This window comes from Mytilus edulis, chromosome 5 (assembly GCF_963676685.1).
Source record: "Mytilus edulis chromosome 5, xbMytEdul2.2, whole genome shotgun sequence".
Classification (NCBI taxonomy): Eukaryota; Metazoa; Mollusca; class Bivalvia; order Mytilida; family Mytilidae; genus Mytilus; species Mytilus edulis.
Window position 1 is genome coordinate 84,932,651 of NC_092348.1, and position 17,788 is coordinate 84,950,438.

At 32.9% G+C, this 17,788-nt stretch overlaps 1 protein-coding gene across 1 annotated transcript in view; it reads left to right on the top strand.

The window, feature by feature from the left end:
• Nucleotides 1–17,788, top strand: part of LOC139525508 (uncharacterized) — a 165,069-nt gene that overhangs the window by 105,655 nt on the left and 41,626 nt on the right. The window contains exons 17-20 of the mRNA XM_071320900.1: nt 1,502–1,744; nt 5,346–5,831; nt 11,666–11,772; nt 15,785–16,238. Coding sequence (XP_071177001.1) covers nt 1,502–1,744; nt 5,346–5,831; nt 11,666–11,772; nt 15,785–16,238 — 1,290 coding nt within the window. The remainder of the gene's footprint in view (nt 1–1,501; nt 1,745–5,345; nt 5,832–11,665; nt 11,773–15,784; nt 16,239–17,788) is intronic.

The window sequence follows — 17,788 nt, forward strand, 5'->3', positions numbered from 1 at the left end:
TTTGAAAAGTGTTGCATCACAAAGTCAATATGCGCATATTGTCAGGAATTCGTGGTAGTAACGCAAAGACGAGTGGATACATAGCTCCATCCACAAGCTTTTTAGGGAGTACAACTGGTAAAAAATAGAGGGACAACTGTAAAAGGTGCCATCAACATAAAGAGTAGAAGCTGCTGTAAAGTGGCTCAAGTTGAAGTGAGTGGTGAATATCAGGATACATTCTTGGTCTCCTTCATCAATGAGCAGAAAGTTATCACCAGTTGTCGTCTAATCCATTTGCCCTCTACGTTAATCTCCGGTCTTGAAACTGGCAGTTGAGGTATCGTCTGACTGTGCTGGGTATAGTGTGATGTCTGTAGGTTGTAAAGGTAGGCATACTCTGGAATAGTCTTTCGGAGTCGTTGTCCTAGTCTCTGGTGCGTAGTTTGACTAATTCGTCTGCATAGATAGTTAGTACTTGAGTGCTTCCAACAAGACATCTTTGTTTCGTTCTTTTGAGTACTTGATCAAAATTTCATTGAACTGGATCTGACAGATGATTATGTTGATCTCTCATGGTATTCTATTGAGTGTGTTGATGGTAGCTGTGCAGTCAGACTTTACACATCTCAAGTAGCATCTGTCTCCCGGTATTGTCTTTACTCTGTATTTATACTTGTAGTTATTGTACTTGAAAAGTGAATGACACAACTTGCCTATCCTCAGCTTATATGTGCACATTATTGGCTTTTTTTAGTTTGAAATAATTGTATCGAGTATAATTTCTTTAGTATTTCTTATGGTAATAAATACATTTCCATTCCCAAAATAACTATATTTTTTTTATTTTAAATGTATTAAAAATGTTTTAACTTGTTGATTTCTTTCAATTCTGACATAATAATTTTAACCCTAAATTCTACTATTTTTTTCAAATGTTGCAATTTTATCAGGTTTACTAATTGTTTTCAATGGTTAAATACTTATAAAAACATTTAAATAATTTAAAAAAAACTATTGTTATTATATAAACATCTATTGAAATAATTTTGTTGGCATTCAAGGAATAGGTACCATATAAAATGTTGGCATTCGAGGAAGACACCATTAACATGTAGACATATCAATGTAACAGATAAATTCATTAACACAGAGATATCGACAAACTGACATTTTAACTCATTATCAGTCTCATACATCGACACATAGACATATTGACACACTGAAATTTCAACACATTAAAGTATTCATATATCAACACATTGACATATTAAAACACTAACAATTTAACACATTAACAGACTTCTACATCATTACACTGACAGATCAATATATAAACAGGTTAATACATCAACACATAAACATAAAGACATTCTGACATATTTAACACATTGACATATCGAAAAAATGACATATCAACATATTAACCAACAAATGAGGAGAAATTATCTATGAGTGTGTATGTCTACATTTTTTTTCACAACATGAACAAATCTAAACTTTCAAACTTTATTTTTTTTAGATTCCATCGGAAAAGGGCAACAGTCTGCCATGTTCAATCGTTTATTAGGGAAGGGCAGCTATGAATCATTTGATATGAGATGCATGGTAACCGGCCAGTTTTCTGTTGGGAAATCGACTCTTGTGAAGCTGTTAACTGGAGATATTATACCAGATGGTCGACACCCAACGGATGGAATCTCTCTTGTTGAAGGTCGCTGTGGCCTTGATATTCAGACAAAAGAGTGGATTCTTGTTGATCCAGGTGAGAAAAGGCACAAGTAGAATATCTGACCACATTTAAAAAAACGCTATTGTGTGGACCGCGCTATCAGCAGACATGTTATAGCACTGATTTAAATAGTATTACATTGTAGCCATTTATTTTGTGACTTTTATTCAGGCACCAAATTAATTCAATATTTAATCTTATTTGTGTGTGAAAATCTTAACATCATTATTATACTTATTATAAGGATGTTAAGGTTTTTGTCTCACTTGACGGAGTCGAAAAGCGATACATAGGTATGCTGTTTCTGGCGTCGGCGACAGCGGCGTCAACAATGTATTAGTTTGTGATTAGGTCTAGTTTATGGTTTACCACAAGTGGTACAAATGTAGGTCAATCATATTTGGTATGCAGTTGTCTAAGCATTGGCACATCTCAATTCCATGGAGATTATTCAGCCTTGCCCTCCAGTCATGGTCTATTCACTTTGAATCTTATGCTTATTTTCATACGACTGCAAAAATTGAAAAAAATTTGGTCGTATATTGGTATCACGTTGGCGTAAACAGAAATCTATGAAATTGTTACATAAGGTCTATGACCATACAAGGAAGGTTGGGATTGATTTTGGGTGTTTTGGTCCCAACAGTTTAGGAATAAGGGGCCAAAAAGGGCCCAAATAAGCATTTTTCTTGGTTTTCGCACAATAACTTTAGTATAAGTAAACAGAAATCTATGAAATTTTAACATAAGGTCTATGACCATACAAGGAAGGTTGGGATTGATTTAAGAAGTTTAAGTCCCAACAGTTTAGGAATTAGGAGCAAAAAACAGGTCCCAAATAAGCATTTTTCTTGGTTTTTGCACAATAACTTTAGTATTAGTTTATAGAAATCTATGAAACACAAGGTTTATGACCACAAAAGGAAGGTTTGGATTGATTTTGGGAGTTTTTGTCCAAATGAATTAGGGGCCAAAATGGTCCACAATTAAACTTTGTTTGATTTCATCAAAAAATGAATTATTGGGGTTCTTTAATATGCCAAATCTAACCATGTATTCCGATTCCTAATTTTTGGTCCTGTTTTCAAATTGGTCTACATTAAGGTCCAAAGGGTCAAAAATTAAACTTAGTTTGATTTTAACAAAAATTGAATTCTTGGGGTTCTTTGATATGCTGAATCTAAACATGTACTTACATGTAGATTTTTGATTATGGGCCCAGTTTTCAAGTTGGTCCAAATCGGGGTCCAACATTATTATATTAATTTGCAATAGCAAGAAATTTTCAATTGCACAGTATTGCGCAATAGCAAGAAATCTTCAATTGCACACTATTGTGCAATAGCAAGAAATTTTCAATTGGACAGTATTGTGCAATAGCAAGAAATCTTCAATTGCACAGTATTGTGCAATAGCAAAAAATCTTCAATTGCACAGTTTTTATGAAATATTCTTTGAAAATTGGGGGGGGGGGGGGGGAGTCAATTTTTCTCATTTCAGATTTCATAAATAAAAAGAAAATTTCTTCAAACATTTCTTTAGAGGATTAATATTCAACAGCATAGTGAATTGCTCAAAGGCAAAAAAAAGTTTTTAAGTTCATTAGACCACATTCATTCTGTGTCAGAAACCTATGCTGTGTCAACTATTTAATCACAATCCAAATTTAGAGCTGAATCCAGCTTGAATGTTGTGTCCATACTTGCCCCAACTGTTCAGGGTTCAACCTCTGCGGTTGTATAAAGCTGCGCCCTGCGGAGCATCTGGTTCAAGTATTAGTTTGTGATTAGGTCACTTTATGGAGAACCACTAGTGGTAGGTCAATAATATTTGGTATGCAGTTGTATAAGCATTGGCATTTCTCATTTTCATTGAGTTTATTTGTCTCCGCCCCCTTAGTCATGGTCTATTGACTTTGAAAAGTTTGCTAAGTTAACATGTATTAGTTTGTAATTAGGTCAGTTGAAGGGGAACAATTAGTGGCAGGCCAATATCAATTGGTATTCAGTTGTATAAGCATTAGTGCATCTCATTTCAATGGAGAATATTTTGCCCTACCCCCTCAGTCATGGTCTATCGACTTTAAAACTTTTGCTTAGTTTACATGTATAAGTTTGTTATTAGATCATTTTAAGATGAACTGCTAATGTTAAGTCAATGATATTTGGTATTCAAATTTATTGGCATTTGCAAGTATCGTTTCCATGGAGATTATATAGCCCCATCCCCTCTTCATTGTTCATTGACTTTGAAACTTTTACATAGTTTACAAGTTAATGTTTTTGTTTTGGTTTGTTTAAAGGGAACGACCTTTAATAAGTCAATGGTATTTGTCATGCAGTTGTGTTAGCATTGGCACATCTCATTTACATGGAGATTGTTCATTGACTTTGAATTTTTGCCTTACTTATGTAATATGATATTATTACGTAAGTATTTCTGTATTGGCCTTGTTATTGGTCCGAGGCTTGCTGTATTGGCCTGAGGCGAAGCCGAAGGCCAATACAGCTGGCCTCGGACCAATAACAAGGCCAATACAGAAATACACGTAATAATATCTTTATTAATTAACTACAGTGTTACAATATTTTTTTAATTTCATTTCAAAAGAGATAAATATTTTTACCTTGAAGTGGAACTATCCAAATCTCAGTTTGTTTCTTTTTATTAGATGCAATACATAATGATCTGGTGCTGTTTCCAGGTGTCTTCAGCATTTTCTCATCTGATGAATTTTTCTACCCTTTTCAGTTACTATAAAGTGTTATAACTGAAATTTAGACGCAACACATAAATAGTAATTGGAAAGCTACTGCCATTGCATGTGTAATGCAGAAACTAATTTAAAATCGATGTGTACAACGTGAAATTATGAGGTCGTCAAGAAATGAACTTTGTGATAATCTACTCGTTCCCCAAACCTGAAATAGTTTTATCGTCACGTCTGCTTTCAAAATACCTTTTAAATGAATGTGACCGTCTTTCGCCTGAAATGTATGCCATACTGAGTGACATTTTCAGCATTTTTAAGATAACTAAATGACAACTGCGTCTTCAAAACAACTGTTTACTTTCAGTTTGTGTTTATCGTGACTTTCGATGTAAAACCTAGAGACGTTCCGAAATCCTGCACTTGTGTCAACTCGGCCAATATAGAATAACTCGACCAATACAGAAAAAATCTGTATTGGCTCAGTTATTCTGTATTGGCCCAGTATACACATTATATTGCATAGGCAGCTTTCATCATATTAAGTCCAATAACAGTGTAGTTAATTAATAACATGTTATAAAGTATTGCTATTTTAATTTCAACATTTGCATAACAAAAATTACATAAAAGCGAGACATATCTCTGTGATAACAGTTTATTCTATTTTGAAATTGAATTTAAATGTTAAAAGCATCCAATGAATTGACATTTATTTTCCACAATAAATAATGTCATCAATCAATCAGTTAAAATATAACTCTCTTTAAAATATGCTAATAGCATTATGTGAATGTAATGTAAAACCTGGTCAGATATGATTTTTAGCTTAATTCTGATTTTTCTTATATTCTTCACTTGGTTTTGACAGACTGCAACTGTCTTGAATTTGATTTGCCTGATGTATTCAAAATATAATTTCAGCCTCTTATAATGCCCTAGATGTTGTATACAATAAGGTATTAATGACCTCTCTGGAAGAAGAGGAGGAAAGTGAACTAAACACAAAGTTTAACAAGGCTTCAGATACAAGCCCAACTAGTCATGACAAAGCCAATTTTTTTTGGCCATCAGAGCAGTCTACAGCAGCACAATCTCTACCACCTCAGAAATCCTCCAATGTGCCTCTCACGGTAAAGCAAATGAAAAAGAAAATGAGAACAAGAATGACTAAAGAGGAAATAAGAAGGAAAATGGAAAAAGTCCTCAAAAGTTGGAAGAATAAGATGAAAGTTGGACGTCTTGTCTTCTGGGATTTTAGTAGACAATACGTTCATTTAACAACACACCAGATCTTCATGACATTCCGAGCGTTGTTTCTTGTAGTATTTGATGGGAGCAAAGATTTGCATGAACAGGTCCCTGATGTGATGTGTTTTCCAGGGCAGCACATGACGCCAACACCAGCAGGTAATATGCATGTTATTTACACTCCAATAATGCAAACAGGATACATTTCCATAACAGCAAGGGGATAATTCAAAAATCAATTTTCTAAATATTTAAGCAAACATACATCTTTACGTAACTTGTTTACACTGCCACTTTGAGCTTGTCACAAACTACCATATTAACCTCAAAATGTCTCGCATTTTGAAAATTTCTATAGATTTTGAATAAGTGAATTCTCACAAAAAAGGAGCTGAAGATTTCATCATAAGCATGAACAGAGTGTTGCATATATTGACAGACAACATCATATTTTTATACGACCGTAAAAAGTTTTTGCGGTCGTATATTGGTATGAAGTTGGCGTCGTTGTCGTCGTCCGAAAACATATTGGTTTTCGCACAATAACTTAAGTTTAAGAAATGGATCTCTATGAAATTTTACCATAAGGTTCAATACAGGTTTGCTTTTGGAGTTTATGGTACCAACAGTTAAGGAATTAGGGGCCAAAAAGTGGCCAAAAATAAGCATTTTTGTAACTTTCAGACAATAACTTGTGTGTTAGTGTATGGATCTATTTGACATTGTACCACAAGGTTAAATATCATAAAGGGAATGCTGGGATTGATTTTGGGGGTAATTGCCTCAAAAAGTTTGGAATTAGGGGCCAAAAAGGGTAAAAAAAACGTGCATTTTTCTAGTTTCAGGACAATAACTTGTGTGTTAGTGTATGGATCTTTCTGAAATTATACTACAAGGTTTCATTTTACAAAGGGAAAGCTGGGTTTGAGTTTTGGGGCAATAGCCCTTAACGTTTAGGAATTTGGGACCAAAAAGGGGCAACAAAAAGCTTTTTTCTAGTTTCCAGACAATAACTTGTGTTCAAGTGTATGGATCTCTCTGAAATTGTACTGCAAGGTATTATACCACAAAGGAAATGGTGGGATTGAGTTTGGGGGTGATGAATTATAAGAGGTTCAAAATATTTGGAGGGGATTTTTTTTCTTTCTTTTTTTTCTTTTAAGTTGTTTATTTCTGATATATATATATAAAAGCAAACCATAATAGTATGGCAGGAGATACACGCCAAACAGGATATGTGAATTATTATATTAAGTATTTTGCAATAGCAAGAAATTTTCAATTGCACAGTATTGTGCAATAGCAAGAAATCTTCAATTGCACAGTCTTGCAGGTGTGATCTGACCTTAACCTCATTTTCATTTAATTGAGTTTAAGTATTTTTCTAATACTATATGTAATAGGTCAACTATATTTGGTGTATGGAAATATTTTATGATGTACATGTCAGCCTCCATGTATCATATGACCTTGACCTTATTTTCATGGATCATTGATCAATGTTAAGTTTTCATGGTTAAGTTTGTTTCTTAGATACTATAAGCAATAGTTCGATTATATTTAATGCATAAATTGATTGTACGGTGTACATGTCTTCCTGACATGGTTCAGCTGACCTTGACCTCCTTTTCATGGTTCTTTGGTCAATGTTAAGTTTTCTTGGTCACATCTTTAAATTTAGTGTTTACAATAGATATAGGAAGATGTAGTGTGAGTGCCAATGAGACAACTCTCCATACAAATAACAATTTAAAAAGTAAACCATTATAGGTTAAAGTACGGCCTTCAACACGGAGCCTTGGCTCACACCGAACAACAAGCTATAAAGGGCCCCAAAATTACTAGTGTAAAACCATTCAAACGGGAAAACCAACGGTCTAATCTATATAAACAAAACGAGAAACGAGAAACACGTATATATTACATAAACAAACGACAACTACTGTACATCAGATTCCTGACTTAGGACAGGTGCAAACATTTGCAGCGGGATTAAACGTTTTAATGGATCCAAACCTTCTCCCTTTTTCTGAAACAATAGCATAACATCACAACAAAGAAAAACATACGATAAAATATCAATTGGCAGACTTAACTCAATCAAAAAACGTATGATTAAACAATGAACGAATAAATTTGATCTGCGATATCTGAATACAAATGCACAGTTAATCAAATATTAGAGACAAACATTCATGACCAAAAAGCTATCAAACAAATTCAAACACAGGACATGACTGAGAAATATTTAACCAATCAATGTTCACTTTAGAAAAAAACCGGTTTTTTTATAATCTTGAAGTTTATACAAATGTTGTAAGAATAAGTGAAAAATTGAAGATATTACAAATAATCAAAGCTGGTGTACAGACAAGATCCATATAAATAAAAAATACAAAACTTTTGAATATTTGAAATACTAAGGCTTTTTTACCTCAGGAATAGATTACCTTGGGTTTATTTGGCAAGACTTTTAGGAAATTTGGTCCTCAATTCTCTTCAACTTCGTACTTTATTTGGCCTTTTTAACTTTTTTGGATTCGAGCGTCACTGATGAGTATTTTGTAGACGGAACGCGGTCTGGCGTAAATACAAAACTTAATCCTAGTATCTATAATGAGTTTATTTAAGTCTGTTTCTTAGAAACTATAAGCAATAGGTCAACTACATTTAGTGTATTGAATGATTGTTAGGTGTACATGTATTTCTGTTTAGTTTATCTGACCTTGACCTCATTTTCTTGAATCATGCTAAGTTTATGTGCTAGTTGTAGTAAAACTTTATATTTAGGACTATCAACATAATATAAATGGTTAGTAAAGAAGGCGAGAAATTTCAGTGTGTGCACTATTGTTGTTATTCCTTAAATCTACTTTTGTTAAAACTTCGTATTAAATAGCTGTTTAACAAATGTTATCCTGAATTGTGTCAAAATATGTTAATTTGTTGTAAAAGTAAGTTAAGCAATGTATTGTCAAATTCATAATTAATGGCATAGTAATTAAGCAATGTTAAAATAAAATTCCTATAGAAATTCAGATTGTTTTAAATGAGTAAACCAGAAAACATATTTAATGTTAAAATGTTTACATACTGATTTCTCAAAATATCTACCCAAAGACTAAACATGGTAGTTTTGATGAGAAGGAGTTATCACGTCGGTATTTTGAAGTTGTTGCTTTGCTTGAACCAAAACTGAACACATTTATAAAGACAAAACATAGCATTTGATATATTGCAGTTTGTCCGTCCATCCATTAACATTTCAGACAAACATTAAATATTTTTTTAATCAGTTCTTACTTTAACGCACGTTTAAATTGAAGGGATACAGCTTCTTTTTTATTTATATAATTTTCAAATAATGCAATTCCAGAGTTACAGAACTTTGTTCACTTCATAATTTAAGCATGATTGAATCTGTATTGAAGGACATGCATCGTTAGAAACCCACTTATCCACATTTCCATTCATTGCATTGAGTTAAACATTTCTATATAATGCAACCTTCTTAGAACTGATTGAAATTATTCTGGAAAAATGAGGGTTTTTTTAGTTTTCAGTTTTGACTTCTTAAAAAAACTAATTTTGAAAATAAATCTTAGGAAACGTGGACTACTTTTCAACAATACTACCTAGCTTTAAATGTCTGTTGTAAGGTCCGGGGACACAGTTATCCATCTTTGATATTCCATGTCTACAAATAGAGTCCCTCATGTGACAGTGTATAACTTGCATTCTTTTTTTAAACACCATCCAGATTTATTTCCTTATATTTTATGACTACAAAAGTAAGTAGGGGAATGGAATTACTTGTCAAATTGGGACATGAATTTGTATACGACCGCACACATTTGTTGGGGATCATATAATGCTATTATGTCGTCGTCCGACGACACATTTAGTTTCCGGACAATAATTTTAGTTTTAAGTGAATGGATCTCTATGAATTTTTACAAAACGATTCAATTTCACAAAAGGAAGGATGATTTTGGGGGTTGTGGTACCAACAGTTTAGGAAATAGGGGCCGAAAAGGGACAAAAAAACATATTTATTTTTATTTCAAATAGTTTTGAAAAGTTTTAAGAATAGATTTTTAAGGTCTTTTACCACATTTTTTTTGGTGTCAGAAACCTATATTATTTCAAAAATTTGATCACAATCGAAATTCAGACAGCATCAAGCTAAGATATTGTGTCCAAATTTGCCCCAACTGTTCACGGTTCGACCTCTGCGCTCGTATCAGACTGTGCTCAGTAAGCATTTAATTTGGTAAAGTTGGGATTTGGTCCATTTTGAAAAGGCCAATAATTAGGATATCTGAAGCTGTTACACTGAATTATAGACCCTCTCAACCTTCAATTGTCCACATATTGAGTTAGAGCTGATGGATATTTCTATAATTTTGACATAATTTGTCCCAAAAGTGGTATAAAATTGAGAATGGAAATGGGGAATGTGTCAAAGAAACAACAACCCGACCAAATAAAAAACAACAGCAGAGGGTCACCAACAGGTCTTCAATGTAGCGAGAAATTCCCGCACCCGGAGGCGTCCTTCAGCTGGCCCCTAAACAAATATATACTAGTTCAGTGATAATGAACGCCATACTAATTTCCAAATTGTACACAAGAAACTAAAATTAAAATAATACAAGACTAACAAAGGCCAGAGGCTCCTGACTTGGGACAGGCGCAAAAATGCGGCGGGGTTAAACATGTTTGTGAGATCTCAACCCTCCCCCTATACCTTTAACCAATGTAGTAAAGTAAACGCATAACAATACGCACATTAAAATTCAGTTCAAGAGAAATCCGAGTCTGATGTCAGAAGATGTAACCAAAGAAAATAAACAAAATGACAATAATACATAAATAACAACAGACTACTAGCAGTTAACTGACATGCCAGCTCCAGACTTCAATTAAACTGACTGAAAGATTATGATTTCATCATATGAACATCAGGCACAATCCTTCCCGTTAGGGGTTTAGTATCATACCATCATAACATATATGAGAAGAACATAACCCGTGTCATGCCAACAACTGTTTTTTTTAAAATACATTGTAATGTGTTTAGTTCCGATGCAAAGACCTTATCAGACAAAATATGCAATCTTTAATGACTTGACAACAGTATCGTAATTATATCCCTTCTTAATAAGTCTATTCAAAGGTTTTGTAAGTTTCTGATGTGAATACTGACACCTTTGTGCTTTATAAAGAATATTACCATAAAAAATTGGATGTGAAATACCTGAACGTATAAGAAGTCTGCATGTTGAGCTATATTTACGAATGATGTCTTTATACCGATGATAAAATTTAGTAAATGTTTTGACTAGTTTGTGATATCGAAAACCCTACTATACTATACTATACAATTGTTTTTATATAGAACAGGTGTGATTTTTTTAATTTGCATTTTTTTGTTTAAAAGAAATGCACCACGGAATAACTGTGTTCTCGGCCATAAATGATAATTAAAAAAAGCAAGATAGCGATTAGTACAAAAACAAAATCCAAGGGTTGTTCCATAAAATCTTACACAGGACCGCAACTTGAACTTGCAATCATTTTAGTGGTGTGAAATGTTAGTTTGTATACGTTTTAATTGTATGCAGGTCTTAAGCATTGTTACCTTGTTTTTAATATGCCTTCCTTTAACTATGTGTTAATGAAATACTCTGAAGAACAAATACAACGATATAGAATTAACATATACACTGAAACTGTTGTCACTTTTTGACAGAGAATCCAACTTAAAGAAAGACTATTATCATGCAGCTGTTTAAATAAATGAGGTTGATAAAGTATTAATACTTTATCAGCCTCATTTATTTAAACAGCAATTCAGCCAGGTTTTTTAATTAAAGGGTTAACACGACAAAAGACAATGAAAAACCTTTTAAAGTGTAGTATCACAAATATGAAAAATGCAGAATACTTTTTTATACTTTTTTTATGACAGATTTTGTTTCATTTTGCAGTATTCTTGCAATATTGGGTCAATTCCATCCTGACCTATTGTAAGGCTGTATATGCAGGCATTCCAAAGATCTTGTTTGTTGCCACTCACAAGGACAAAGTACCAACGGTGAGTGATCTAATGTTAGATATATAGTAGTAAGTAACTGCCATTTGAAAAACTGCTTCATAAGAGCTCTAATGCTTACATAATGATATTATGCCCATATGTCTAACTTGACCTAACTTCGTGTTAAGCTACACTTTTGAAAGAACAAGACCCTAATTGATTTGTGGGTAATAGACTTAAGATAAGATTACAGGGCAAAAAACTAGAGTAGAACCACTTATAGATAAGAAAATGATATTTGGTTTGCATTTGTATTAATATTCCATTTGATACATCTCATTATCATGGAGATTCTTTGTCGTGTCACTCTCGGTCATGGTCTATTGACTTTGAACAATTGTTCAGTCTAAATGTTAAAGTTTGTATTTTCGTTGCCGTATCACTCTCGGGCATGGTCTTTTGACTATAATACTTGCTCAGTTGAAATGTTTAAATTTAGCATTTAGTGGTACTGCACCAGATGCACGTCCTAACAATAAATGATGTTAGAGGCCAACATATTTGAAATTCCAAAACGTATTACAAATGTTGATGAGTTGGTGAAATCAAAAATCGGAACAGGGAATGCATGAGGACGAATCATGCTTTGTTTTAAAATTAGTTTCTTTTATCAAGAATATCCATATGTTCATGCAAATACCCTCTTGACCTGTTTTAGATCAAATACACTCATGACCTGTTTAAGATTTATTGCCAACTTATTAAATGTGACTTATTTTGTTTACTTGTGTTTCTTTACTAGGTAGGTAAAGTGAATTACCAAACACAAATATCAATAGCAACATGAGCAAGTTTTTCTTTCAAAAGATCCTTTTCATTTTATTTCCCTTTTGGAATGTAAGATTTAACAACTGATAACAGTTTCAGTCTGTTATCTTTGAAAGTATAAGATCTAGGTTAAAAGTGTTAAATTGACCTGTGAGAGAATATGTATGCCATTTGAAAATTTGAGATATTCTCTGTAAAAAACATGAAATTTATGGATTTGATAATACTGTTGTTCCTTTTTTAAGATCATATTTGAATGAAAGAACTTAACAAGTACAAATTGGTAATGCTCATTTCGAAAAACTTTATATAAAGTATGATGTCCCCTAAGGCTCCATATTAGGCCCCCTTCTGTTTATATAATACATAAACGACCTTCCTTTTTATATGAAAAATTGTTGCACTGATTTATATGCCGATGATTCAACTTTACATCTTTCTGGTAATTGTTATCAAACTCTACAGTCAAAGGTACAAGAAGATTTACATGGTGTTGAGGAATGGTGCAATGATAACAATATGTTCATCAATAAAAATAAAACAAAATATATGATTATTGGAACGAAGCAAAGAGCAATGCCACATTACAATGAGAGTTGTTTAACTATTAACAATCAAGTGATACAATCTTCCACATGCGAAAGTCTTTTAGGCATTAAAATTGACCCTTCCCTCACATGGACAAACCAAATTGACGTGATCTGCTCAAAAATATCATCTTGACTATATCTACTATTAAAGATTAAAAAATTTCTAAATCTGGACTGCAGAAAATTATTCTATAATGGTTTTATCTTGCCACTAATTGATTATTGTTGTATAGTGTGGAGTAGTTGTAGCAGTGAGGGTTTAAAAAGGATATTAAAATTACAAAAGAGAGCTGCTAGATTAATACTAGAAACAGACCCTTTCGCTCCTTCTGCGCCCTTATTCAAACACTTAAACTGGTTGACAGTTGAACAGAGAGTAAACTATCACAAGTTTGTGATGACATTTAAGTGCATTAAATAAAGGCAACAGTAGTATACCGCTGTTCAAACTCATAAATCCATGAACAAAAAACAAAATCGGGGTAACAAACTAAAACTGACGGAAACGCATAAATATAAGAGGAGAACAACGACACAACACTACAATGTAACTAACACACACAGAAACGGACCAAGCATCAGACAAAATCCCACGAGAATAACAAATATAACATCAAAACCAAATACATGAATTTTGGATAGACAAGTACCGTGACACGTCTTATCGCAATGTCAATTTACTCTCAAAAATAAGAGAAAACAAACGACGCAACGTTAAATTGTAACACACACAGAAACGAACTATAATATAACAATGGCCATATTCCTGACTTGGTACAGGACATTTTTAAAGGAAAAAATGGTGGGTTGAACCTGGTTTTGTGGCATTCTAAACCTCGCACTTTAATGGCAATGTTAAATATAACATAGAAATGACAACATAATATTACAGGACTACTATACAAATAAATAGGAAAACGTATTAGACAAAGAAACACATGATTAATGAATAACAAAAAGCATCAGGTTTAAAATTTAATACGCCAAAAACGCGCCTCGTCCACACAAGACTTACCAGTGACGCCCAGATATAAAAGATCGAAAGCAAAAAAAAGTACAAAGTTGTACAGCACTGAAGATCAAAAGTTGAAAAAGGTTGTGTCAAATACGGCTAAGTTTGTATGCTTGGGATAAGAACATCCTAATTATTTAGAACAATTAATGCTGTTGCAAACAGTAAATTTTATCAAATGAATATAACAGATATACATAATGAAACTGAAGTATTAACTCATTACATAAAACAAACACGAATACATAATGAATGACCAACACAGAATAGACACACCCGACTCAGTCCAGGCCTCAACGCAGTAAATTATGAAAATGACGTCACATACGACGGCGAAAAGGCATTAAAAATTACGTCACATACGATGGTGAAAAGGCATTGAAAATTTGAACATATGAAATTTCTGAAACAGCAGAAAAATTACGTAACATATGAAAAACTATATCTCAAAAGTAAGATAGAATTAGGATTGATTAAAGATTAAAATAGAACTAAATACTGATATTGCATTTAAACACAATGCATATTGCAATACTTATTAATAGCAATTAACTATAATATGTATATGTGCAGTTTGTTATGAATCCAACTTCAAACTTAAATTATCGTACAGATTATGTTGACCAAAATTAAATCTAATAAATGACGGCGGTGATTAATTTTTGTTTCCATAACACATACAAATAATAGAGAAGACATCAACACATTTGACAAAATCCTATGAGAATTGCAAATATAACATTAAACATTTAAACTAAATACATGAGTTTGGGATAGACAAGTACCGTAACACGTCTTATAGTAATGCGAATTCACACTCAGCAAAACAGTCACAATCGGGAATATGTCACGTTTGGTAATTAAAAGATTAGACGACATAATGACAAACCACAATCTACCATGTGGTAAAAATGTCCTTAGCTAGTTTGGTTAAAACACACATCGTATGGATCCACCAATTCGTGATGGTGTCCATAAAATTTACGGAGTGACAATTGTAATCTGTCCTCCTCATAACTTTGTTGGAGAAGTTTCTGCGTAAGTTGCACACTTCTGTATATGAAGTCCGTATAGTGTGAACAAGCACGTGAATAACGTATCAATTGTGATATGTAACTGACAAGTTTCATTATGTTTCAGACAGAAATCCATACCCCTTGAGAAATGCTGTTCAAGGAAACCTCATACTCCTAAATCAAAAACAGAATTGTTCAAAAAATATTTTATGTATTCTGGATCATTCTTGTGGAATAATTTGCCAATACCGTTAAGAAATATTACAAATGTTAATTCTTTCAAATACAAAATTTATAAAAGATCATTTATTGAAATCAACCTAGCTGTATAGATAATATTATAAACTGATTATGTAATCATGTTTATTTTTCATCACATTTTATCAAGTTGTATTGAACATTATTATCATACTTGACTTTTTATACTAATGTATGCAATGTGTATGTTTGCATTTTATTTGATTTCTCATGATGAGGGCCTCAGGGAAGATTAGTCATTTAGCTAACTGTGTAACCCTCTTAAAATAAAGTATTGTTTTGTTGTTAATCCACCATTGAAGATGCATTTAAATCACCAGGTGTGCGATACAGTATCTTTTATTCTATCAACTTTTTATGTTTAACAGGAGAATGTTGAGACCAGACGTGAAGAGCTTTACAGAGGAATTGAGGATTTGTTTAAAGACCACGAGAGAAAACATCATCTGGTCCTTAGACATCTAATATTTGTCAATGCCAAAGATCAAGCCGACCCAGAAATAGAAGTTCTGAAGAAAACAATAACAGAACTTACATTCGACCACCCATGCTGGGGTGAAAGAATGCCCAATGCTTGTGTTCCACTAGAGCTAGAGATCGCTGAACTAGTGGCAGAAGGAAAACAAATAATGTCGTTGGCTGAAGTTAAAGAATTAAATGCTATCAGCCAGGTGTCTGTCCTGTCCCCTGAGCAGTTGACTGATTTCCTACATTTTCATCATTCTCTGGGGAAGATTGTTTATTTCGATACCCCCCAGCTGAGAGATAATGTAATGATCAACCCTCTTCTAATGGTGGAAGTTATGAGATCTTTTATCACAGGTGTGTATGTATTTTCATTGTGTAGTGAATATATATATTGCAGGTAAAAATGTTCCAATATCCAAAAGGTGTTTACCTACCTTTTATTAGAGCGTGACAGACTGTTTGATAATATTCTATACTTATATTTGTGTTGGTATGTGAGGACTTTTATGTTATATGATTAGTAAAAAGATTAATCTTTTTTTTTATCCACAGTGTTAACAATTGTGAAATGCATGCAATTTTTTAACAGATTTCTGAATGAAAATGTTGTTTTTTAATTGGAAATGTACGGCAGCAGGCAACCGAGGAGTTTACTTAGCTATTTAGATCAAATTTAAATTGTGTGGCGTCACTTTTATTATACTAGAGTTATGTCCCTTTAATTTATAAATGGGTAAATTGCTGAATTTTTTGTTTCCATTTTCTTACTTAAATTTGCCTCAACCAGGGACTTTCTATACTAACGGGACTCGTCTTTATTGATTTTAACTGATTACTCAACCGCCTGTTTAAAACTACCACCCAATAATAAACTTAGTACTGATATACGATGCTAGATCAATATTTAAAGGACGAGAAATCTTTAAAAAAAAACACGAAAAGCAGTTTGCAATGACAAAATGTATAAAATTTCATAAAAACGATTTTTTGTTAAACTTAAACATATAGTAATTTGTAGTTATGAAAAATACTTCGTAAATGTGAAATCATTTGCTATAAAGTCACGTGACATCAGCTACGGCCGAGTTCAGTCTGATAATTTGTATAAATATCGTTATAAGTGACCAGTCCCGTTAGTAAAGAAAGTCCCTGCCTCAACAAAACTTTATGAATTCTATACAAAATTCTTATTACCACAAAACAAAGATCAAGTTTGAATTTTGGTGCCTTCCCTTTTACCGTTCTAGAGTTATGCCTTTTACAAATGGAAAAAATGAGGATTTTTTCGTTTCTGTTCTCCGACTTAAGTTTACTTCAATGCAATTTTATGAAACTTAAATATAATGCTTATTACCAAAAGCAGATCATTTACAAATTTGGGAAGCGTCACTTTTACCGTAATATGCAAGCTGGGGCATCATCTGTGTCCCAAAGACACATTCCCTATTTAGTTTTTTTTCAATTCAAACTGAAACTGATATTTATTAAGTATAAAGGTATTGGTATAACTATAGAACTACATGGTCTCAAAATATAAAACTTTTAGAATGCAAGTAGTTCTAACTCGTTATGAGTTGGTTTCCAACACAATTATGTTTTGAGACAATGTGTAGTTGTTATATATTTAAGCTAAAACTCTTATATCAGACTTTTTTTTATATAGAAAATGAATGTACACATGGTTAGTGTGACAATCATTTTCACTAAACTAGCATACATTATTGTTTAGGGACCAGCTGATGCACACCTCCGGTTGCGAGATTTTTTCGATGTGTTGGTGGCCTTTGGCTGTTTCCTGCATTTTGGTCGGGTAGTTGTCTCTTTAGCGCATTCCATGTTTCTGTTTTCAATTGCTTGCAGGATCAATGCATTTTGACCACAAATGAAACACAATTGCAAAATGG